This window comes from Molossus molossus, unplaced genomic scaffold (assembly GCF_014108415.1).
Source record: "Molossus molossus isolate mMolMol1 unplaced genomic scaffold, mMolMol1.p scaffold_m16_p_1, whole genome shotgun sequence".
Lineage (NCBI taxonomy): Eukaryota > Metazoa > Chordata > Mammalia > Chiroptera > Molossidae > Molossus > Molossus molossus.
Genome location: NW_023425344.1, coordinates 77,804,887 through 77,830,377, shown reverse-complemented (window position 1 = coordinate 77,830,377; position 25,491 = coordinate 77,804,887). Strand labels below are relative to the sequence as shown.

General features: G+C 41.4%; 1 protein-coding gene across 1 annotated transcript; it reads left to right on the top strand.

Moving 5' to 3' along the window:
- Window positions 1–720: 720 nt before the first annotated feature.
- Window positions 721–19,274, top strand: LOC118638633 (all-trans-retinol dehydrogenase [NAD(+)] ADH7). Its single transcript, XM_036274704.1, has 9 exons — window positions 721–803; window positions 5,672–5,773; window positions 6,922–7,060; window positions 7,376–7,463; window positions 7,559–7,775; window positions 12,355–12,615; window positions 14,029–14,164; window positions 16,495–16,633; window positions 18,720–19,274. Exons 1-9 carry the CDS (start codon window positions 786–788, stop codon window positions 18,742–18,744), a joined length of 1,125 nt encoding a protein of 374 aa, XP_036130597.1. The 5' UTR covers window positions 721–785; the 3' UTR covers window positions 18,745–19,274.
- The last annotated feature ends 6,217 nt before the right edge of the window (window positions 19,275–25,491 follow it).

The following is a 25,491-nucleotide window of genomic DNA, read 5'->3' as shown; positions in this document are numbered from 1 at the left end:
CCCAGGTAAGTGAAATGCCTTTGGCTTCTGAGAGCCAGGCTGCAGGCCGCATGCAGTTCAGTGTGCCTTCTGCCCCGCACTGTGCGCAGACTACAACCACATGAGACCATTTTGTGTCTAACGGTGATTTGGGTTCAGATTGTAATCTGTCCATGTGCAGATTGACTTTTCTTTCTACCCTCCAAACACCTAGGAACCGTCCACATCAATGTTCTATGTACTCCCAACCCTCCTTTTCCAACCTGTACCTTCTATTCTAATTTGATTACATGTCCTTGGCCCTATGGCCATTTGTGTTTAATGATAGGTTTTCCACAAACTACATCAGGCTTTTGCAGAACGCAGTAGAGTGCACATGCAAACATGCATGCTCATCCCTGCGCCCGGCTGTGCCGACCAGAGCAGCCGACGAAGCACATAGTGTGTTTTGAGTGGGTTGTCTGGAACTCAACTAACCTGACCTGTTTCTATACCCCCCCTTGTAAGGCAGATAAGAATGCTTTCAGCCCTTTTCAGTAGGTTTGATTATTCTGTCTTTGTTAGATCTCTACTGTTGGGTTGATCATAAGTTGCTGTGTTTATTTTTATAACTTGTTCTGCAAAGGGTGGAGCTCATGGACCATTGCAAGGTCTCGGAGGCTCTGAGTCATATTGCTGAAGGCGGACCTTTTGAGCTAGACTATTTATCTGAGGGTACAAGATGCTGTTAGTTACCACAGGGTGAGCTAAACATCAGTGAAAAACAGTCTGTGTTTACTGAACTACAGAACCAGGAGAAAGACAGGATGGGCACTGCTGGAAAAGTAAGCAGAACTCTTCTGTATCCTCATGATCTTGATCTAATAATGTGGGTTGATTTTTAGAACTTTGAATACCTAAAAGTAATTGACTACTTGGGGTTGTTTCTTGAGGAATTAAATGCCTGGGAAAGAGACACTGGGGAGGGTGTATCAGCCTGCTAATGAAAACAAGATAAAACAGTATATGGAAGGGTTTTTTGGTAAGACATCGATGGAAAATGGAGAAATGGTTTATACTGTTTATATTGTGCTTTACACTGACATTACTAATAACTTAATTTCAGGATAGTTAGGCATTTGCTCTGGGCAGCAAAATGTTTCCATAAAGAGAATTTTCAGTCTCATTTAAATGTGTTGCATTCTGTTCTCGGTCAATGGGAGATCAGGGATGGTTCCCAGCTGTTGGGAGAAGATTTTCCTGCTGTTAACTATGGGAAATGTTAATTCTGGAAAGCAAAGTAGACAACAAGGCATCAGGCTTTGAAGATTTTTCTAAGGATGTAGTTTTCATCAAAATATAAGTTTAAAAACAAGAATACACTGTAGTAAACTATGTTCAGTCTGTAACTTTAGAAACAGCTTTGGCATTTTTTCCATTTGCAAATTGGTCAGTATAGTTCCTTGCTTTGAATGGTAGTCGGTTGTTTAGAGTGTTGGGTGCTTTTGTTTTATTTGTCCATTTTGGATTTTATTTAAACAACTTGGCCTTTAGCCTACTGTGAGGTTTGAAGTCTGGGCAATGTGCGGAGGCCATATGCTGTGAGAACTAGAAATCTTTGTCCCTGGGATTGGACAGAAGTAGAATGAAAGCATTCTAGTTTGAGTCAGGAACCCAGCAAAACTACATTAGTGGGGGAATTAATTTTGCACTATAGAGGCTAGCAACTCTAATGAATTTTATGGTGGGAAGGTAGTTTTAAAATCTGTAACTCCATCCAACCAACAGGTGCTCAGTTCTAGTTATACTGCCTCTATAAAGTAGCTATGTAGCCGTTATTAGAACATTTCCAGTGCTGAGGAACTCAGTAGGCTCAAGGTGGCAGTTTCTAATTATAATTAGTAATACAGTGTGTAATTTAAGATATAGTATAAAAGCTGTGAAATGTTGATAGAGATGGTTATGTACTAGTGTGGTTTGCATAGGGTTATATGCACATCCCCTGTTACCCCAGTGTGTCAGTGCAGCTCATCAGAGCAGGGGCTCCCCGTACATTGAGGATTACTTTTTCCCCTTTTATACTGAATATTTAGTTTGCTAGGGCTGCCATAGCAGAGCACCACAGACCGGGTGGCTTAAACGGCAGAAATTTATTTTCTCAGTTCTGCCTGCTGGAAGTCTGAGATCAAGGTGTCAGCCAGGTTGTTTCCTCTGAGGGCCTCTCCCTTGTCTTGTAAATGACCAGCTTTCTGTATTTACATGGTCTTTTTTCTGCACATGTCTGTGTCCCTATGTAGACACCAGTCAGATTGGATTAAGGCCCACCCTAATAACCTCATTTTAACTTAATTACCTATTAAAAGACTCTTTCCAAGTACAGAGATATTCCAAGGTTCTGGGGGTCAGGACTTCAACCTATGAATGTTGGGCAACACAGTCCAAGCTATAATAATAATCATCCTAGAAAATTAGAATAATAGGGAAACAGGATAAAAAATCAACCATAGTCTTACATCCTAAAGACTACCATTGACTTCATTTTTTAAAAAAGTTGTTTTTATTGATTTTTAGAGTCAGAGGAATGAAGTAAGAGAGAGAGAGAGAGAGAGAGAGAGAGAGAGAGAGAGAAACATCAATGTGAGAAGGAAACATGGATCGGCCTCCTCCTTCAGTCCCCCTGCTGGGGATGGAGCCCGAAACCTGGGCTTGTGCCCTGACCAGGAATCAGATCAGCAACCACTCAGTGCACAGGGCGATGCCAACCCACTGAGCCACTCCGGCCAGGCCAACTTCGTTTTTGTTTGTACGTTCTTCCTCACATTTTCACCCATATTTTAGTTGTACTCACACTATTTGTAAATATTTTATCCTATTTTCCTACTTAAATTTGTAAACATGTTTTGAATTTCTAACTCTAACTTCTAGATTTATCACAATTTATTTAATAAGTTTTTCATTATTGCCTACATATTGGTTTACACATATTGGTTACTTAGTCCTCGTTATAAGTAGTTCTGTAATAATCTCTAATATATATTATATTTTTCTGAGTTTACCATTTAAAAAAATTTTTTTTCCTTTTTCATTTCCAGATAGAGTGGGAGGGAGAGAGAGAGAGTGAGCGTGTGAGAGAGAAGCACTGATAAGAGAGGGACATATCAATTTGCTGCCTCCCGCAGGACTCTGACTAGGGCCGGGGATGAACCACAGCCAAGGCACATGCCCTTGACCAGAATCGAACCCGAGACTCTTTAGTCCATGGGCCGATGCTCTAACCGCTGAGCCAAACCAGCCAGGTCTGAGTTCACCATTTTAAGGTAGATTTTAAAAATGAAATTATAGGGTGAAAGGTCACGGTATTCCTTTTATAAAACTCTAAATAGCTCTTTAATTCGTAAGTGAAACTGATATTGGTAAACTCCAAAAGCTGAACTTTATAGAACAATTAAAGAATGAAGCACTCTGTCAGTGAAATGAGGTGACCATTGTCATTGTCTTGTACTTGGCTGGATGCTTGATATATCAGCAATTCTAATGTTTCTTTCTTTCTTCAACTACAGTCTACCTTCAGCATTATTCCATTGGTTTTGAGTGTACAGAACAGTGGCCAATCACATGCCTTATAACGTGTTCCCCTCCCCCCAACACCGCCAGCCCCCACCTGGCACCGCACAGTCATCCAGCATTACTGACGATATTCCCTATGCTGTACTAGACCGCCCTCTGATTGTTTTGTAAATACCGATCTGCACTTCTTAATCCCTTCACCTCTTTCATCCAGTTTTCCAATACCCCCCCCCCCCCCCGTGCCCCGCTTTGGCATCCACCAGTCTGCTCTCTGTCTAAGGTCAATATACTCTTAAGTAGGGTACAATGTTTTGGTTATGCAAGGTGAATGAGTTCTGGAGATGTAATGTACAGCCTGGTGATGAGAGTTAACAATATTCCATTGAATACTTGAGATTTTCTAAAAGGATAGATTTTAAATCTTCTCAGCACACACATGCACACACACATGCACACCACACACACCCTTGTAACTATGTAGAGATGATGGATGGGTTATTTAGCTTGATTGTGGTAATACATATGACATCAAATTATAGTCCTGAAATAGATTTAATTTTTATATGTAAAAGAAACATCAATAAAGTTGCCCCAAAATAAAATGTGACCATCTATAAGGAAAGTAATTCTTAAGTATCCTGATGTGTGCTATAAATTATTTACCAACGGTCCTGACATACATGAATTGTTCATTTTGCCACCCATTTTAGCATACTGTGTGTTCTCATCAAATAAAAGTTATTATAGACTTAAAATAGAATTATATTTCTTTTTTTTTTTTTAATTCTCACCCGAGGATATTTTTTCATTTATCTTCAGATAGAGTGGGAGGGGGAAGGAGAAGGAGAGAGAAAAACATTGATGTGAGAGAGACATAACCACTGGTTGCCTCCTGAATGACCCTACCAGGGCCGGGAACCGAACCGCAACTGAGGTATGTGTCCTTGACTGGAATTGAACTCACAACTCTTTCGTCTGCAGTCAGACGCTCCAACTACTGAGCCAAACCAGCCAAGGCTCATTATTTTTATTGACAAAAAAAAAACCCAAATACCTTTTTATAACTGAGGAAAGAAAATACTACACAATATATTTATTAACTTGAATTTTCCTCCTTACGTCCTTTGCATGTCTCTCAGTGTGAGTATGGTATGGCAGGAGTAATAGGATTGGAAGTCTCCATGCTTTCCTTAGAAATCTGATTAAGCGCTGTGTGTATCAAAAATGTTTACTTCTGTCATGTTTCGCTTTAAGCATTGAAGACTCAATGACATGCAAAAACTAGGCTAAGGTGCAAAAAAGGAATACAAAGATGCAGAGTCCCAGATTGAGTCATCCAGGAACTCATTCTCTATCTATACTTCATGATGTTTGTGGTTCCCGTCATTTCTACCTTGCTCATTGTCTAACTTCTTCCCCATTGCTACATGATTAAATAGTACTTAAATACTAGCTTAAATTCTTGCAGAAAAATCAGCAGCATTTTCCATTTCATAAATTTGCCCTTGTGGATAAGTGATACAAAGATGACAGTTTGTTCATTTGAAATGTAGTACAAGAATCTAATTGAGGCCTGGCCGGTTTGGCTCAGTGGTCAAAGCATTGGCCTGCAGACCAGAGAGTCCCAGGTTCCGTTCCCACTAAGGGCATGTATCTCGGTTGCAGTTTGTCCCCGCCCTGGTTGGGGTTGTTGGTCATATGGGTGGCAACCAGTCGATGTGTCTCTCTCACATCGATGTTTCTCTCTCTCTTTTCCCCACTTTCTCCCTTCTGCTCTCTCTGAAGATAAATGCAAAAAAAATGTCCTCGGGTGAGGATTAAAAAAAAGAATCTAATTGAGTGAAATATTATGTGACTGCAAGCAAAAAAAAAAAAAGCAAAAGGCTGGAAAGTCTGTAGCTCGGATCTAGTCTAACCCTGCTTCTCATATGACCATGGATCAATCATTTGGGCTACACTTCTCATATATCAAACATGGGTTCACACAACATGATCTCCAAGGATTACAATTCTAGTTTTCAATGAAAATTATCCTGGGCAAATTAGAATGTTATATAAAATCTTCTGTCCATATTTTTATTATTTGGGGCATCTCTATATGTATAGATATAATTATGATCCATTATAATTCTCACTAAATTTTTAGGTTATTAAATGCAAAGCAGCTGTGTTATGGGGGCCGAATGAACCCTTTTCCATTGAGGAAATAGAAGTCGCCCCACCAAAGGCTAAAGAAGTTCGCATCAAGGTAATGAGCCTTAGAGTGCATAAACCTACAATGTTATCACACCTGTTGAGTATATCATTGTCTGAGGTTAGAGTCTTAAATAAGATGTTTCTCAAATGTTGTCTATTAATTCTCTTACTGGTTCTTGTTTATTGTTAAGGATCTTGTCATACTAGATATGAAATTACTGGCAATTATTCATTAAAACAACACTACTAATCTGCTCTATTAAAAATTTTAGTTGTTGAATTTTTATTGACATGATTTTGACTTTAAAAAATGGTTAGTAGTCATGACTAATGACTTATGTTTTTAAAGTGTAATTATTTATTTTATTTTATATTTTATATAATTTTTATTGATTTTTAGATAGAGAGGAAGGGAGAGGGAGAAAGAGATAGAAACATCAATGAGAGAGAAATATTGATCAGCTGCCTCCTGCTTGATCCCTACTGGGGATCGAACCCAAAACCCGGGCATGTGCCCTGATGGGGAATCAAACTGGTGACCTTTTGGTGCATGGGATGACGCTCAGTCCACTAAGCCACACCGGCCAGGCAATTAATGCCTTCTTTAAAATCCCTTGGAAGTCAGATAGTATTGAGATTACTTTTTTCAAAGAATGAGAAACTCATCTGTTCCTGGAGAAATGACAGCTTCTTGTGGTGTTTTCCTCACTCCTTTGGACACAGCCTAACCACTGGTTCAGACACTAGGTTGTTGAGTAGGTGCTGCTGCCAGTCTTTCTGTGACCTTCTCCTGTTACCTGTGCATGTCGTACAGTAAGATTTTCTTCCACACTTATCTTCATGCATGACATTCCTTTTACCTTTTATTCAGAGAGACCTAAGAGAGCCTGGCTCTAAAAATCTACTTTGGTGCTGGCCAGATGGTAACATCTGCATCCTTCACAAGAGCACCAATTTATGATTAACAGACACTGAGATTCAGGGCAGTGCCAGAGGCAGCGATGTTGTAAATCCTTTGATGAGAGGGATCATGTCCCATGGTTGGTGTTAGGCTCAGAATCTTCTATGAGTCAACACTATTGTATTAGGCAACTGCACTGAGTAAGCAATTATAATCTTTTCAAGAGCAAGTTAAATGTCCTCCCAGCTGTGAAGTGACCATTGTGCTGACTGGTGCAACATTCTTGTCTTTGAGCACAGATTTTGGCCACAGGAATCTGTCGCTCAGATGACCATGTGATTAAAGGAGTCATGGTGTCTAAGTTTCCCGTGATTTTGGGACATGAAGCCACTGGGATTGTGGAGAGCACTGGAGAAGGAGTCACCACAGTGAAACCAGGTGTGCAGAGGTCAAGTCACAAGTTTGAGATAAGAAGGATGTGATTATCCTATCAAAGGAAACAGCACAGCTAGGGGTTATTAGAGAGACCCTTCCCACCATTTAGAAGGATAAAAGAATACCAGGAGAATGGATGATGCAGAGTGGCGCTCAATTTGGCAGTCTCGACCTTTAGCAAGCAAATCTTAGGCTGCTTATAAACTTTAGAATACTTTTAAGAAATTCTTGCATGGGACATGGGCTCAATTCACATTTGTTTACTTCATATTTTAATGTTAATGACCAACATCTTATATCATGATGTCTTCCCTCTAGGTGACAAAGTCATCCCTCTCTTTCTGTCTCAGTGTAGAGAATGCAATGCTTGCCTCAACCCAAATGGAAACTTATGCATTAAGACCGAGTAGGTTTTGGTCATTTTTGCTCTTGTACCATTTGAATTGTTCCTGTAGTGATTTTTAATTGAATTAGCTGATGTGTATTTGATGTGTCAAATAGCATTACTGGTCGCGGAGTACTGGATGATGGCACTACCAGATTTTCATGCAAGGGCAAACCAGTCTACAACTTCATGAACACCAGTACGTTTACTGAGTACACAGTGGTGGACGAGTTTTCCGTTGCTAAGATTGATGCCACAGCTCCTGCTGAGAAAGTCTGTTTAATCGGATGTGGGTTTTCCACAGGATATGGGGCTGCTATTAAAACTGGCAAGGTAAGAAGCCAGGTGGGCTAGTTTCTTCCTTTGTTAATTTTTAATGATTTTCTTGGAATCCTAAAGAGTTTTGAAAACATTTCTTATGCAAGCTGTTTCTATACAATGCCAAACCAACTGCAGGAAAAAAAAATGAAAAATTCCGATTAGACATTTTACTTTTAAATAAGTGAAAATAAAATTTCTAGATTTAATTTTGTTTCCAATACTTTTCCTTCAGGTTTCTTTCTAAATTTTAAAATTTAGATTCTAGAACTAGTTTTCTTTTCTTCCACAAATGGGTATCGGCGCTGATTTGCTGGTGTGCCAGGGCTGTCACAGTGAGCTCCACTGACTGGGTGGCCTAAACAGACACGTAGGTCTCACATTCTGGAGACGAGAATCGAGGTGGGGCAGGACTGGGTTTCTCTGAGGGCTGTGAGGGAAGGGTCCGTTCCAGGCAGCTCTCCTTGGCTGCCTTCTCGCTCTGTCCCTTCCTGTCGTCTTCCAGCTCTGCCAGTCTTTGTGTCCAAATTCCCCTTTTTAATAAGGACACCAGTCATTGCATCAGGGCCCACGCCAATCACCGTATTGTAGCTTGGTTACCTCTGCAGAGACCCTCTCTCCAAATAAGGTCACACTCTGAGGTACCAGGGTTAAGACTTCAATGTGTGAGTTTGGAGGGAACACACTTAAATCCATAATAGCTGTGTATATTATGAAAACATGAATTTTTTTTTTTTTTAGAACAAATCCAGTTTATGGGTTTTTTTGGTTTTTTTTTGTATATAAATGAGTTTTTAGGAATGCTTATTTGGAATAAATTTATGTTACTTTTTTTTTTAAATCCTCACCTGAGGATATTTTTCCATTTATCTTCAGATAGAGTGTGGTGGGGGGGCAGGGGAGAGACATTGACTGGCCACCTACTGCAACCGAGGTATGTGTCCTTGACTGGAATCAAGCCCGAGACCCATTGGTCTGCGGGCTGACGCTCTAACCACCAAGCTAAACTGAACAGGGTAAAAATTTATATTATTTTTAATGAGTCCAAGAAGTAAGTAGAATAACATGTAACTTATAATAGGACTGCCATTCCAGAAGCAATCCAAGTCACCCCACACTGTGGTTTCTCATCAACTTCAGTCTTTAGAAAAACTGTATATGTTAGTTGAGTCCAAATTTATAACTCAAATTCCTCCAAATTCTTTTCCATTTGGATGCCTCACAGGTATTTCAGATTGAATAAGTATAAAGCCGAATTCTTAATTTTCTTACTCACTGCCCCTCAAACATATTTTGCCCACTCCAATTTTCTTCATTCCTTATCACCCCCTTAGATGAAATCCAACAGCAAGTCTTGCTAACTTTACGTACAGGGTATATATTAAATGTCTCCATTTTTTTCAATGAATTATCATCATTATATGTTGACTGGACAGATGCTATGACCTCCCGTCTGTTGTCTTTATTACTCTCCCTGACCAACTCTAGGACTTCTCCATTTTTAAGCCAAAGTAATTTTGTAAAACAAATTAGCTACATTACTTTTTTGGCCAAAAATCCTTCAGTAGTTCTCATACTTGGACCAATCTCATCTCACCTACTGTGGTGCAGCTACACTTGCCCCTTTGAGCATCCTGACGCCTGCAGAGCTGCTCCGGCATGAGGGCGGGTACCGTTTTGATGTCTGGGACACTCATCTCCCGAGCCCCCGTGTGGTTGGCTCCTTAGCATCACTCTCAGTATGAAACCACCTGCATGCTCAGAGCAGTTCTTGTTTTTCTGTCTTTTCCATCTGATAGAAACTTCTTCCATTATTCATGGGAATGATTGCTTTATGAATAATAGTGTGTGTCCCAAAAATCAAAGTCTCGTTATGTCTTTAGTTTTACTTATTAGACAATAAACTCCAGGGAGTTAGATTTGTCCCAGACGTTGGTTCCAGACAAGTCTGAGGCCTGTAAATGCATAACATTGGCATGACAATCAGGGCATATTGTGGTTACTACTTGCTGTTAGATTTCTTTGAAAAATCTTGGAGATGGAACATGTTTTCCCAAGGATCTCCTTGAGGTTTTCCTTAAGAATTTTTCTGAATAATTTTCTCAAGATAAAGGTGAAAAGAGAGACATTGGATATAGTTTTCCATTAGCACTTACAACTGTTTTATAGTACTTCACATATTAGTACCACATTATTAATTGGATAATATACAATTAACCAAGACATTGTCTACTTGTAGTTATATTTTTTTTCCTAGAAGCTATATCTTCAGGAAAATCACCTGAAGGAACAAATGTTCTTGCCTTTGCCTATTTGAAAATAGGTCAAACGTACAATACAATATGTGTTGGGAATCTTCCACACCCCTTTTGTTTGATGATTCACTAAAAGAATTTACATAACTCAAAACAGTTATCATACTCACAGCTTTAGGTTATTACAGGATATAGGTTAAAACCAGGAAAGAAAAAGGCACATAGAGCAGAGTCTAGTAAAGACCAGGTGCAAACTTCCAGTTGTCTTCTCTCGGTGCTGTCCCACGGGCAGAGCTGAATTCTCCCAGGAACAGTCTGTGACAACACCAGTTTGTCAGCCAGGGAAGTTCACCCCAGTCCTGGCGTCAGGGTTTCCATCAGGAACGTGGCTCACAGCACGCACATGACTGACAGCCTCTCAGACCTCAGCACCACCAGAGGCCACGCGATGACCCTGAGCCCCAGGCATTCCAGAGCAGGCGTTCACCGTCAGCCAGTGTCAGCACGCACTGTCTGGCATGGCACCGGCTCTCAAGTACAAAGACATTCACATCAAGCGGGATAGTCCAAAGATTTAAAGGTTATTTCCCAGAAGCCGATCAAGGGCCAGTCCTAAAGACCCCCTGGAAGGTGAGACACAGGTTTTTATTAAAGAACATTAAGGGGATCAGAACAGTGAAGAAAAACAATAGCAAAACGTAGAACCTTAGGATGTTTTAAATTAATAAAATATTTTAAAATGAAATATTTAACACTTTCATTTTAAACTGTGGTTTTCCTTCCACAGGAATGATGCAGACCATTTACTATAGATGTTAATCTCCAGTTCCCATTCCTTAGAACAGGAAAGTTGGAAAAGTGACAGAAGTTGTTGATTTTGTTGTTGTTGTTTTTGTTGGGTTTTGGGGCGGGGTGTAATGGAACAATCTAAAGTTACCAAAGATGGGGGCCAGGATCCACCTAAAAGCGCAGAGGTAGGATGACAAGGGGGGTCAAGAAACCAGACCCAGCGGTAAGAGTTTATTGCTCCAGTTCCTTAATGATCAGAAAGATCGTACTTCAGGGCCACCAGAGTCTCAAGCTTACTAGAGATTTGATAAGAAAAGCTGAACAAGTTCCCAGCAAACAAAACTAGAATCAAGCTTCTGTACCTAAACCTAGAACCTGAAATTCAACCATCAACAAAAAATTCCATCTTAAATCTAGACAATTAGGTTAGCAGATGAGCTGGAAGAAAAGACAGAGAATGCCTGGTTTGGTTGCTGGTGTAAAATTGTAAAATGTTGCCCATCAAGGAGTCCATCAATGAAGTTTGCTGAATGGAAGAATGAATGCCTGAATGACATGTGCGGACATGATTGCACTGATTTCAAAGCTCCACATTCAGGAACAAAACTGAGGGATTAGAATTCTATAGCTGAAATTAAAACTTGTGGAGAGTGGGTACAACACCTCTGCAGTTCTCTATAAATCTCTGCCTATAGTTGCAAATATTTAAAAATACATGCACACATATATACACAGAAACTACTTCTTTAGGTAATATCTGCCAAAAATAGAAGGTCTAAAAAAGTGGGGGTGGCATGGAGAGAGAAAGAGGGAGAGAGAAGGGAGGGAGGAGGGAGGGAGGGAGGGAGGGAGGAAGGCAGGAAGGCAGGAAGGCAGGAAGGCAGGAAGGCAGGAAGGCAGGAAGGCAGGAAGGCAGGAAGGCAGGAAGGAAGGAACTATCACAATGAATGCTGTACCCATTATGTGGGTTTCTCTGTGTTTGGGTCTTCCCATGACCTAATGATTAGGGCTCTTCGAGCAGGAAAATTACTTTTGGCTAGAACCTCCTGTAATATAGCATAGTACAGGGTAAAAATGTATAAGTGACTTAACTATATTTCTTTCTTGCAGCTATACACAGATCATCTTTTGATGACTTTTGATGAAAAACAAATTTATTTAAAAATGACTCAGAGTTATGGTTATTAAGTAAGTGCTGGTGAGACCAAAATCTCAGATTTAAGCATACCTTTGTGGAGAAGAGATAATAAAGATCTAGGGCTTATTTAATCCTGCTATGAGGTTATAAGGCGGCAAAAACTCCCATAACAAAGGCCTTTTCTATAATGTACCCTTTTATAAAAGATTTTTATTTATTTGGCAAATACTGTTTTTGTTCCTTTTCTGTTCTCAGACCTTCCCTTGCTGGTCCTCTTTGTGGCATTATCATCAGAATAAGTGATCCGATCCTAACATCCTCTGAATTTTGTGTTTCTCATATTGGAAATACTTTATAGGTTTAACTTTTTTTATCCTACCTCTAACATTTTCAGGAACTTTTCTCTCCACAGGTCACCCCAGGCTCCACTTGTGCTGTCTTTGGCCTGGGAGGAGTTGGCCTTTCGGTCATCATGGGCTGCAAGTCAGCTGGTGCACACAGGATCATTGGAATTGACCTCAACAAAGACAAATTTGCGAAGGCCATGGCTGTAGGAGCCACCGACTGCATCAGCCCCAAGGACTTTACCAAGCCCATCAATGAGGTGCTGTCAGAAATGACAGGCAACACTGTGGGCTACAGTTTCGAAGTTATTGGGCGTCTTGAAACGATGGTAAGAGCCAAGATTATGAAAGCAACGCAATACACAAGTTATTTGATCATGCAAAGTAAAACTAATTTTCCATACCTTTATTAACAAATAACTGTGGAAATACTTGTTAGGTAAAAACTGGTAACTACAAGACAATTTTGCTTAAAAAGTCAAAAGCTTATGAGCAGGTCTTAGTGACCAAAGTTAAATATCACATCACACTACTCTCATGTAACTGGAGTGCAAGATACTCAATTATCTAAATAAATTTTTGTGTTCGCTTTCTCGTTTCTATGTAAATTTACTGGAAAGGTGATCCCATCTGTTATACGTTAGCAAGCTAAACAGCACAAAATGACTCCCTGAGGAGAGATGAGGAGATCCAGAGGGAAAATGGACTAGTCCAAGTTTGGCAGTCTCTTCCCTCAAGTCCACGATGTATCCAACTTCTCACTCTGTACACCTGAGATTCATTTTCTCTTACCTGAGTTCCCTTAGAATGAGAGCCTTCAGCTTTCTCAGACAGGGCTGCATCGTGACAGCCAGCAGCTCCAGCCCTCCAGGTGGAAGCAGGTGCAGAGCTTCTGGGTCAGGAAGCCCCAGCCTGGGCTAGATACGGAGGCTCGGAAATAGGAGACAAAGCCAATCTTGCTCATGGTTGACTAGTAGATTCAATTCACTTTAAAATTGTTGGTAATTTAGGAATAATTAGTCTTTAATTTACTATTGTTATCACGTTCTTTTCCTGGGGTCACTTAGGGTTATTCCAAAGCAACAAATATCATTCCAGGCTGTTTGCTTACAGAGCCAACATGGAATATTGGACATGTTGTTAGGGCCTGTTAATTTCCAGATGATATATTTATGAACATTGATCTCTGAAAAATGCCAACATCTATTGCTGCAATCTAGCATCTATTAAAAAAACTGTTAATGAAACCTGGATGGGTGAATGACCAGAAGATGTGGTTAGTCTCAGAGATGTCACACAAAAAAGTCTTCTTTATCTCACATTTCAGTATTTTATAATTTTCCCACTAAAATTGAAAAATAAGTTAATTGATTTAGTATAGTTCATTGAATTTAGTTTAGTTCAAATGACTTGCCAAGGCTTATCTGAAATGGTGATATTGGTCTGAAAATATCACCGGAATTTCCCCCTGCATTTGATCATGGCTCACTGAAAATGCCATGAACACCGAACACAACAATTTCTGCCTCAAAGGCCACATGTATGAAAAAGTAAATTAAGACTAGAGTTGGGTTGAGAATGTTTAAACACAAACAGAAAACCAAAGGCATGTGAGCCTAATTTAGCATCATGACTTGGAAACTTGAACTAACTGGTAGAACTGAGAGTATGTAGGCCACTTATGAGCCCATAAGATACTATGAGACCTGAGAAACAAATAGCCTTCTTCATTTTAAACCTAGATTGATGCTCTCGCATCCTGCCATTTGAATTATGGGACCAGCGTCGTGGTAGGTGCTCCTCCATCAGCCAAGATGCTCACCTACAACCCTATGCTGCTCTTCACTGGACGCACATGGAAGGGATGCATTTTTGGAGGTAAGGACAGCAGAGCCTCTGGCTTGGAAGGGCTGGCGTGAACTCTGTTGCTCTGATGAGTTAGAGAAGCCTGTTGTCATCATATCTCCCTTTAAGGTTTTTGTTCCAAGGATGGGTATAAAGTGACGTAGCATGAGACTGTGACCACAGTGATACAAAGGTGATTGCCCACTCCTCACCTTGATTTAAGGCAGATGTTGGTGGGCATGTTTTTAATATTAGCATTTACAACTCAAGTTTCTCAAAAGCCTGATTGAGAAACACCAGCAATCTCTCTATGGGAATGATTGTATTGGGCAGAAAGTGCTGATTATATCTATCATTTTCAGTATGTGCAAGAACATGTATGAAAAGTAGAATTTATTCAATTCACAATAACATCAGCAAAAAAAAAAAATCTGGACACAAAATCAAAATAAACAAACAAAAAGTGATTATTGCATTTTATAGAGACAATTGAGACTCACACCAGAATGACTGACACAGACAATGGTCAATTCTCAGTCCCAGTCTTATGTGAACTATTGTCAGGATTTGATACAGCTGATGGCTCCCTTTTTCTAAAACACTCTGTTCACCTGGCTTCTAGGTATTACTTGGTTGTGTGTTATTCTTGTTCTGCTTCTTCTTCTCCTCAATGGTCACTCCTTCCAGGAATCTCTGCTGGATCCTCCAACTTTGATGTGTCCCAGGGCTCAGTCCTCAGACCTTGTCCTTATTTATATGTACCTCCAAGGTAATCTCCTCTGGTCTCATGGCTTTAAGTTTATATCTTCAGACTAGACCTCCACCTGAGCTACAGACTTATATACCCAATTGCCTACCTGACATATCTTACCTGCCTCAAATCTCTACCCTAGCCCCAACCTACTCTTCCCACAGTCTTCCCAACTCAGCCATCTCTGTACATGATGGCTCCATCATTCCTGTTGATCAATCCCCAAACCTTGGATCACACTCTTTCTCTCATGCAACGAATATTTCAGCAAATCCTGTTGGCTCCATCTTCAAAGTATATATGTCTAGGATCTGACTGTTTCTCACCAGCACCATAACTTGTCCAAGCTATAATCATCTCCTTCCTGCATTGCAGTAGCTTCTTAGCGGGTCTGCCTGCTCTTGCCCTTGGCCCTGTCTAGAACATTCCCCACAGAGCAACCAGACTGTGACTGTTAAAATGGAAGTCAGATCAGATCACGCCCCTCTCAAAATCCTCTTACGGCTTTTTTTCTCGCTCAGAATAAAATCCCCAAACATGCAATGGCTAGAAGGACCCATGTGATCTGGCCCCCTGACCCCAGCTGCCACTCTCCTATTCTCACTCTGAGGCAGCCACACTGGCCTCCTTGCTGTTCTCACCAGCCAACACTCCACCTCAACGCCTTGGCATTTACTCTGCTTCTCCCTGAAATGTTCTTTCCCAAGATTCCTGCCTAGCTTATTTCTTTGTGTTTCTGTCTGAACGTCACCTTATCAGGCAGGCCTTCCCTGAGCATTATAAGATAGCATTCCCTCCCATCCCCCACCTGTCTGTTCCCCTGGCACTGCCTATGGCCCTCACCCGATTTTTCTTCTCGGGCTCTCACTGGATGACGTCCTCTGCATTTGTGCATTTATTATAGTCTCTGCAGTAAAATAAGAGGGTTCCCACGCTTCCTGCTAGCAGGGACCTGATATGATTTGTTTTGCTCTTTCCCAGCCTGGTACCTGGTACTAGTGTATACCCAAGAGATATTTACTGAATAAGTGAATTTTACTTCTAAGATTCCGGAATAACCTGTAATCTCCCTACACTGCACAAAAGTCAAAGTGAGGAGGTTCAACTTACATCTCTTATTGTTTGTTCGTCAGTTCAAGTGGTATTTCTTGTAAGGAGCCAGCCCTCAAGCACTGCCTTTGTACCAAGAAGCCTCTCATTTTTGTGGCCCAAATGATGTGGAAAGAGAATAAGCGTTGGCCTCGCACTGGGCGTTGTCTGGGTCACAGGCGACCTTGATAAGAGTTGAACAGCACGGAGCTGAGTGGGCTTAAGAGAGAATGGTGGACAGGGAGTGAAACTGGAGATAATGAATTGGAGAGGAGTTTTTCTGTAAAGAAGCTTTTCTGTAAAAGGAACAGAGACATGAGGCAGCTAGAAGGAGATGTGGGGTCATGAAAGGTTTTGTGTAGGGTTTTTTGGCCTTTGGAAGAATAGCTTATTTGTGTGCAGAAAGAATAGTTCAATATGGGCAAAAGGCAAAAAGGTAGAGGAGACAAGACAAGATGCAAATATAATAAAATATAAAAATTATTTAGTAAAGTCTAAAGAGAAAATATGTGCTTATTTACAGGTTGGAAAAGCAGAGATGAAGTTCCAAAACTAGTGACTGATTTCCTGGCAAAGAAATTTGACCTAGACCAGTTGATAACTCATGTTTTACCTTTTAAAAACATCCAAGAAGGATTTGAACTTCTCTATTCAGGGAAAAGGTAATTGTTTTTTTGTTTTGTTTTTATGGTGATCTTGTCTCCATTCTGCAGGCTACTTTTAAAATTTAATATTTATAAATATACTTATTTCTTTCATATTTTATTTCTGAATTTTTAAACTAGCAAGATTGATATAGCTGAGTACTTTTTCATAGACTTAGTATATTATTGTCCTGTATTAACCAATTTTTAAAAATCCTCTGGGCCTTGGTTTTTCTACACTGGATTGATTTCGTCTTGGCTATTTTTATTCTATCATAGAGATGCTAGCTTCCTCAAGTAATGCCCCAACGTTTTCTTGCTTCACACTTTTCAGTGGGATTTTTCAAATGTGGTTTCTTTGGATACTTGCCAGTCAGAAATGACTATAACAATTATCAGCTGAACAAACTAAGACTGTGAAAAACAAATATCAGGCCAGATCCTGTAGGGGAAGCACCAGGATGGAAACTCAATGTGAAGCTTGTGAATTCACCATGCCCTGAATTCCTCTGACAGAATTGGCAGACTCCAGGCAAACATAGGTGTTCTTTTTAAAATCATTACCCGAGGGTATGTTTTCATAGATTTGGGAGAGAAGGAGAGGGAGAAACATCAATGAAAGATAAACATCAATTCGTTACCTCCCATACCTACTCCAACTTGTATATCAAACCTATAACCTAGGTATGTGCCCTGACTGGGAATTGAACCTGAAACCTTTTGGTCTACAGGACGATGCTCCAATCAACTGAGCCACCTGGTCAGAGCCAAACATGGCCATTCTTGTCACTCTTCTTGTTGCTTCTGAGGGTTGGGCAAAGGTAGAGGTAGAATACAAAAAATTCACGCAAGTGTCAACTATGATGTCTGCTCATGGATGTTTAGAACAGCAATCAGAGAGCCTGTCTACAGATAAAATGTAATTTCACTCACTGGGGCTGTAAATATTTACTGAACACCTACTATGTTCCAAGGATTTGGGTTTCATTAGCAAAAGGAACAAACTGTACATTACCTGAGACCTGGATTCTCACTGTTTTCCCCTGAGTGCTTTTTCAATGTTGTCTCGTGTCTCTACATCTGGTCTAGACTACCAGGTCATTGTATTAGGAACATACATTCAAACTGTTTTTAAAGCAAGAAAACAATGGGTTAAACTGTCAGAATAAACTTCACTCAGTTAAGCAAAACAAACAGCTTAATGTGGCCAGTTTGAAACATAAATACTAAACTTTATGTTGTCCAAAGAAACATAAATTTTGTTCTCAGGAATTTTGCTTCACTATCACCTTAATGCAGTGATTTCCAAATTGACCTTTATAAACCTAAGCTCTTCATTTCCATTTACTTCCTACATGGCTCCACTTGAGTATCCCACTTGCATCAATTTGGCCCCAAATAATTCTTCCACTAATACCTTTTATCTCAGCAAATAGTGTCGTGTGTCTGCTTTTACAGACCAGCAGCCAGAGCATCACGTTTGACTTCTTCACTCTTGCCCACCACATGCAAACTGATGCTGAGCCCCGAGGATGTGACTGCCCAGGTCTCCTCCAGCTCGCTGCCCTCTCAGTGCCCAGAGCATCACCCAGCTCAGTCCAATCATCTCTCCACTGGACACATTAACACAGTAGCATGGAAACAGGTCTCCTGTCTTCTGCATTTACCACAGTGGTCAGCCCTTCACGAAGCTGCTAAAACTGAAGATGCCCAAACTGTCAATGCCTTCGCGTGGTTTTGAAAGCCTTTTTACTCTTCAGTTGCTCATGTATCCAATCATTTCCCAGGCGTCCAGTCTAAGCACCATGGATTAGCTTTCCTGCTCACCCTCCCTAGCCTTTTTCATGCTTTCTCTTCAGCCATAAAGTTCCTTTCCCAGGTCAGCCTGCTGCTGCTGTGTGAAGAGCTCAAGACCCAGCTGACACCCTTATCAGAGATCCTCGGGAAAGAAATTCCACTGGTGTGGACTTCAGGCCCAGAAGGATTTCCAACAACAGAATTTACCTGAAGTTTCCTAGAACAGACAGGGAGAATAATTGCTTAAATTGTTCTTGTTTGGACAGTATGGGCACAAATCACTAAAAATGATCATTTTACATTCCAGCATTCGGACTGTCCTGACGTTGTGAGATGCTCAGGGGCCAGAGGTCTGTGATGCAAGATGGTCCTTTCCACGTGTCCCTCCGCTGAGGTCCTGGGTCTGCTTCATACACACAGGCGCAAGTTGGGGGCTCGGTGAAGATATATCATCTTTATGAAATAAATATGTAGAGTCTGATGAGCACCTGGGAATTAACAGGGGGCTTGGGTCAACAATATTAACACTTTAAATTTACATTTCCAAGGCTGTAATTATATATTTTGAAAAAGTATACTTTGTTATAAATGAACTTGGATTTTGTTTTAAAATCAGTTATCACATGGTATAAATTGATTAGATTAGAAAAGAACGAGGGACGTTCTTTAATGATTAACTTTAAGAATCATCATTATATAACCAGATGAATCTGATATAGCATAACTATTTGCCTGCCTATATTAATATGTCAAAAAACACCTTTTATAATACTACTTAAATATCAAAAAGCAGCTAGAATCAAATTGCAATATATATTTTAATGTTAGTTTCAATAAAGTAGAATTATAAATGTGTTAGTGCCTGTTTACTTAGCAATGACTCCTTTTGACAAAAATGTTTTCAGTTAGGTACAACTGCACTGGCTATTTATCTGTATATAACATTTAAAATTCTTAAAATTTAAGTATTTTAGCCCTGGCCGGTCTGGCTCAGTGGTTGGAGCGTCGGCCTGTGGTCCAGAGAGACCTGGGTTCGGTTCCTGCTAAGGGCACGTACCTCAGTTGCAGTTTGTCCCCGGCCATGGTTGGTCATGCAGGTGGCAGCCACTTGATGTGTCCCTTTAATGTCGCTGTTTCTCTCTCTCTTCCTCTCTCTCCCTCCCACTCTATCTGAACAAAAAATGGGAAAAAAAATTGTCCTCGGGTAGGAATAAAAAAAAAAAATTAAGTATTTTGTTTGAAGAGGACAGTTTCATTTTATAATGAACTCTTATTGGCTATGGATAAACTATAAAAGCACCTGAAAACTTATGAAATACTTTATAATAAAAACAACGTATAGCAGAAATTGGGGATTATGATATAACGACGTAATATAGCTTGGGCAGTCCTGCCTTGGTGGATTGCAAAATGTCCAGGTAACTATGGGCCATTTTGGACAATACATATTGCCCAATGACATGTGGCTTTAAGACGATTAATACAGTTATTTTTCTTTTGCCAGTTTGTTGACCTAGATTTAATCTAGGATTACTTATTTTTTTAAAAAGTTCAAATACCTGAAAAGTATATGGAACTCCTTTGTAAAGAACCTTCACTATCAGCTACGTTTAGCTGTGGCCATCTTCAAAGCACTTATAAGTTGTCACAGTTTATAAATAGATACATATCATGCATATATAAAACTCCACTAAGCATCACTGAGACGCATTTCCCTTCTCCATTAGCAGTGTGCATAGTTCGGACCCTAGGTTCTAATTAATGACAGAAAACTGCACCATGAGAAAACATTATTAACGAGAAAAATATGTAAAGTGAATTAATGTTTTTGGCTCTTATCTTAAATTTCAAAAAGAATATTAAGAAAGATATCTAAAATGCTATCAAATATAGTTATACCAAAAGAAATAAATCCAAGAAGGAATAAATGTTTATGTTCTCAGATCGAGTTTGTGAAATAAACGCAACTTTATGCCTAGAGCTTCCTATAAATCCTGTTTTTATAAATGTTTCACGTTACAGTTTTATATATTGATTGTGAAACTTTGTGGAATCATTTCTCACTTCTGGGCTTGTCATGGCCAAATAGTGACCAGAAAGGACTGCAACCGTCTTGCCAGGGAAACCTGCCTGTGAACAGTTTTCCAAATCATCTGAAAACGCTGGTTCCATGGAGAGATCAAGAAATTGATAACTTTTGTGTATTTTTTACTTCTGGTACATGAAGCCATGAAGCAATGTCAAATTGAGTTCTTGGGTGTTAAATTAAAGGATAAATGAGCAAGAAATAGATAGAGGAATGTTAAATGAACTAACCAGCATCTTGTTTAAAAATAATCTAGAATTTATTGACTTAAATGATGTGTGAAGGGCATTGATTCATTTGGCATTTTTTCCCATTTCCACCGTGAACCAAGCTCTGAGTTAGGTAAGCACGGAGCTCACGGTGGTGGATAAAACCAACACAGTCTCTGTCCTCACAGAGCAGGTAGTGATCTAAGAGACCCGTGTATGAGACAGTAAACAAACAGAAATATAGATCACTTCACTTTGTGATGTGTTAAAGAGGGCGAGGACCGAGATATTGTTAGAAAAAGGAGAAGAAAGGGGAGGAGTTGGTCACTTTCTCTGAGGTGCCTTGGAAGGCCACTCTGAGAAGGTCAGTTCAAGGTCACAGCTGAAGGATGAGCTGGAGCAGACCAGTGAAGACAGGGCCAAAATTCTCCCTGGTGGAGGAACCATGTGCCCAAAGGCCAGTCATTTGGAAAAGCTGGCCACCTCCTACTGGGAACTGTAAGAAGGCCAGCACGTTTGCCTCGAAATGTGAATAAAATTGTTTAGATTCATGAAGGTGAGAAATGCTAATTTCTCATGAACTTCTTTGTATATTTATTTCCCTCAGTAGTCAGCTTCCTCAGACACTTGTCGGTAAAAACATGTTTTAGTTATCACAAGACTGGTATGAAATAATTTTTGCCCAGAGGAAGAAAACCCTGTAGAGCTTGCCCAGGAATGTGCTTCCCCGGGATCTCAGCCCAGTCTGCAGACGTTCCTTCCACCAGCACCCCCTGTCTTCTCTCTCACTCCTCTTTACATCTGAGATATTTATATTCCTCTGTACAAATTACCTAACGGAGGCCTCATAAACCAGTTGATAGTGTTTACCTTCTTTGTGCACAGATATTTGCTCAGCATTTTGTTCCTCATGGACTTGGATTCCTTTCACAAAGGAAAGTGAAAATCACCTTTCCCCCAGGCAAACAGACTTAGGTTACATCGTGCTTTTCACTCTCTGCTGACCTTGCCAGTCACCCCAAGGGCCGCAAAGAAGTGGCTGATGCCTCCTGGAAACGTCAACCCGTTCTCCCTGTGAAGTTTCATATCAGGACTGTGCTCCAGGCTCTTTCTTAAAACAGTGTCACGTACAACATTATGTGTCCAGTGGACACAATGCAGATTTAATGATTGAATCAAGAGGATTGCATATTTCTGGCTTTGTCAGGTGTCCAGCACACAAAATACATCATCATATTAGCCGAAGAATGGATGGAGGCAGCTCGACATGTTCTCGGGAACTTCTCCTTCGGCTAGTCCAACATTTCATTTCAAATTTCATTAATGTTTTTCTACTGTGAATGAACAGGACCTTCACTTAAAATTCCAGTCAACATTTTAATGAAAAATAATGTTTCCTTGAATTTGTAATTGCACATTTGGATAAAACAATGTTTTAACGTTGCCAGGGCTTGATACATTTCAAAGCAAGTTCTGGCAAAGAATCATACGCTTACATAACTATTCGGCATGCCCCATTTTAGTACTATTCATTCAACAAAGCTTTTTGTTAAACAAAGTTTGCTACTAAAATAAAAGAAAAAAGAAAGGGCAAACCATGCCCTGCAAACATCAGTCTCTGCGTGTGGATCACCACTCAGTCCCAGCCTGACAGGTGGCCTGTCCAAAGGGCTGTGGGAAGCTCTCAGCACCTGATGTCTGAGGCCCCCTCTAGCCGTAACTTTCTACGGCTCTAAGTAGAATAGAGGATCTTGAGATGTTCATAAACTTGGTTTCTCTTTACTTTGGGAAAGAAGACTGAGGAGCATCTCCCTAGGAATGAAAAGTGCTCAAGCATTATCATTATTTCTGCCAAATTGGAGCCCCTTGCTAGAGTTGTTATTCTGGCAAATGAGAATCATAGAAATACGCTCTCGCCGGAAGCCACTGAGATCCCGGGAAGCACTTGGCTGAATTCAAGACACACTCTCAAGTCCGTCAGCTTGATCAAGGACCGACTCAGAGAGGGAGGGAGGGCCTGGCCCTGGGACCTGAGCTCTGCACTGTCAGGGGGCCTATGTGCTCCTTGGCTGCTTCTAGGGCCTGGGATGGCAGCATACTCATCTGGTTTTGGTCGGTTCTCCGTAAGAAACTTTAAAAAAGTATCATTTTAAGATCTGTTGTTGTTTTAAAAGCCAATTGTCCCATATTCTGAGGTTTATGTTACTGAAGATATATTAAGTCTCATCTATTCCCTCCCGTTGCTTTATTAAGTAATGAAACCATGGGAAATATCTCATTTTATTTAAATTATTTTCTCTAATTGTAGAATGCATAAAATGGAGAAACTGAGTTGTGTCCCAAAACTGAAGGTTTATTTCAGAGGCTCCGTCAGCTCCTGGTTACCAGACTGATTTTCATAGAGGCAGCCAGGCATGGTCCTTTGACGTCAATGCATTAAGCAATGCTTGTAGAAATAGCAAGAGACCCCAGAAACACCAATCACTGTCTGATGTCTCCCCACCTCACTTAGGAGACCACCAATATGAGGTCTCTCTGCCTATAACCAAAAATATTTTTCTCCTTTCAAAATTTACACAATAGAAATATCCCAGAGTCCATGCCCACTACTTTGCTCTCAGCATAGTTTGGCATTTTGACCAGAACACATAGAGATTAGCTCTCCAACTTTTGGAAATAACCACCTGGGTGCTCCATGGGTAACTCAAACTAACAGGACCAAACGAAACCCTTCATTGCCTGCAAAGTCGGTCTGCCTCCTGGGTTCTTCGTTTTTGTTTGTGGTCCCACCATCGACTCAAACTGGGAAGCTGAGCATCATGCTGGGTTCCTCTGCCTGCACCCTTCTCCACATCTAGTGAATCATCAAGACCTCTTGGTTTTACCTCTTAAACATGGATCGATGAATTCTCTCTCCGTCTTCCCTGCTAGCATGGTCTCCCCTGGTCTGTTCCCTCATCTCCTGCCCAAATTCTGGAAAATCCATCTAGCACACACCCCTGCCTATTGTACAGTGCCTTTGGACTGGCTCGCCCAAATCCTTAAATGCCGCCCACAGGAATGCCCAAACGGAGCACTCTATTCCTGTTATCTGAAATGCAGAAAAGACTTTCGAGAGCAAAGTAGAAAGCAGCACCAACTTCTGGTCCCCGTGCCTCACGTCAGGCCCCAGAGCAGGGGACCTCGGATCCTGGCATGGACAGGATGTGCTGGGTGGACAGGGAACGCCCTGTGCACGGTGGACCAGCTCTGCCTGGGCCCCTGCTCGGGTGGCAGTCAGAGACAGAGGCCACCCCCGGAAAGGATGGACGCATGCCAAGCACAGGTGCAGTCTGGCCAGGGCTCAGGTCATACTGATGTTGTCTCCTCCTTTCCGTCAGAGCAGGAACTCTTTCTTCCTGTCCCCATCCCCTTAAGAAGAAGGGGATTTGTCATTCACTGGCTTATTTCCCCTGAAAAACCAGACAGAGAGTTCAGGATCTAAATACCATGGGCTTTGTTTCATCTTTCATGGGAGACAAGCTTGGATCATGACATTCTTCTATTTAGATTTACTGAGGTTTTAAATTTAAGTTGACTCATTATTCACCAAAAAGATAATCTGTGTGACTAACTTAATTTCTCCAATTCTTTGGAGAATTGCCAGTACATAAGGAGAACTTTCTTATTACCTTCTTCCAAGGTAATTACAACAGAACTTTGGGGAATTCTATGTCCCCTGCTCTTGTCCTATTTCCCTCAGACTCACCTCCTCCACAGTCCCCAGCTGAGGCATCTTGAAGGCTAATGTGATCATGTCATTCCACTTAAAACCACTCGAAGGCACCACTTTGTCTCCAGGGTGTGACCATGAATGAAAGGCCCTCTGTTTCGGGCCAGCTGACCTCCTATCGCGCCTGCGCTCCCCACCATGCTCCGGCAACACTACAATGCTGCGTTCCCCCTGCACCCACCATGCTCGGGCAACAACACAATGCTGCGCTCCCCCTGCACCCACCATGCTCGGGCAACACCACAATGCTGGGTTCCCCCTGCACCCACCATGCTCGGGCAACACCACAATGCTGCGTTCCCCCTGCACCCACCATGCTCGGGCTACACTACAATGCTGCGTTCCCCCTGCACCCACCATGCTCGGGCTACACTACAATGCTGCGTTCCCCCTGCACCCACCATGCTCGGGCTACACTACAATGCTGCGTTCCCCCTGCACCCACCATGCTCGGGCTACACTACAATGCTGCGTTCCCCCTGCACCCACCATGCTCGGGCTACACTACAATGCTGCGTTCCCCCTGCACCCACCATGCTTGGGCTACACTACAATGCTGCGTTCCCCCTGCACCCACCATGCTCAGACAACACTACAATGCTGCGTTCCCCCCGCACCCACCATGCTCGGGTCTCTTTTCCTCTGTGCCGTCTCTCTTGCTATCCTCTTCCTAGAATACTCTCCCATCATGGCCCCTTTTCTTAGCAAATTCCTGCTCACCCATCAGGACTTAGTTTCGTCTTATTTCCCAGAAGATCACTCGTCTGATCTCAGTGCCCGCTCTCTCTCCGTGCCCTGGTTTCCCTCTGTCATCATGAGCAGCCCTTAGACTGTAGTTTTCTGCATCTGTGCTTGTTTCTTCGTGAGTCTGGTCATCTACCTCCACCTGCTGGCAGAGAGGCTACTGAGAGTGGACGTCCATAGTGAGCGTTTCTGAAATAAATGCACTAATGAAGACGGTGCCTTGTCAGGACTTGCAAAGAGACTGCAGGTGGCAGTATCTAGCTAGGCC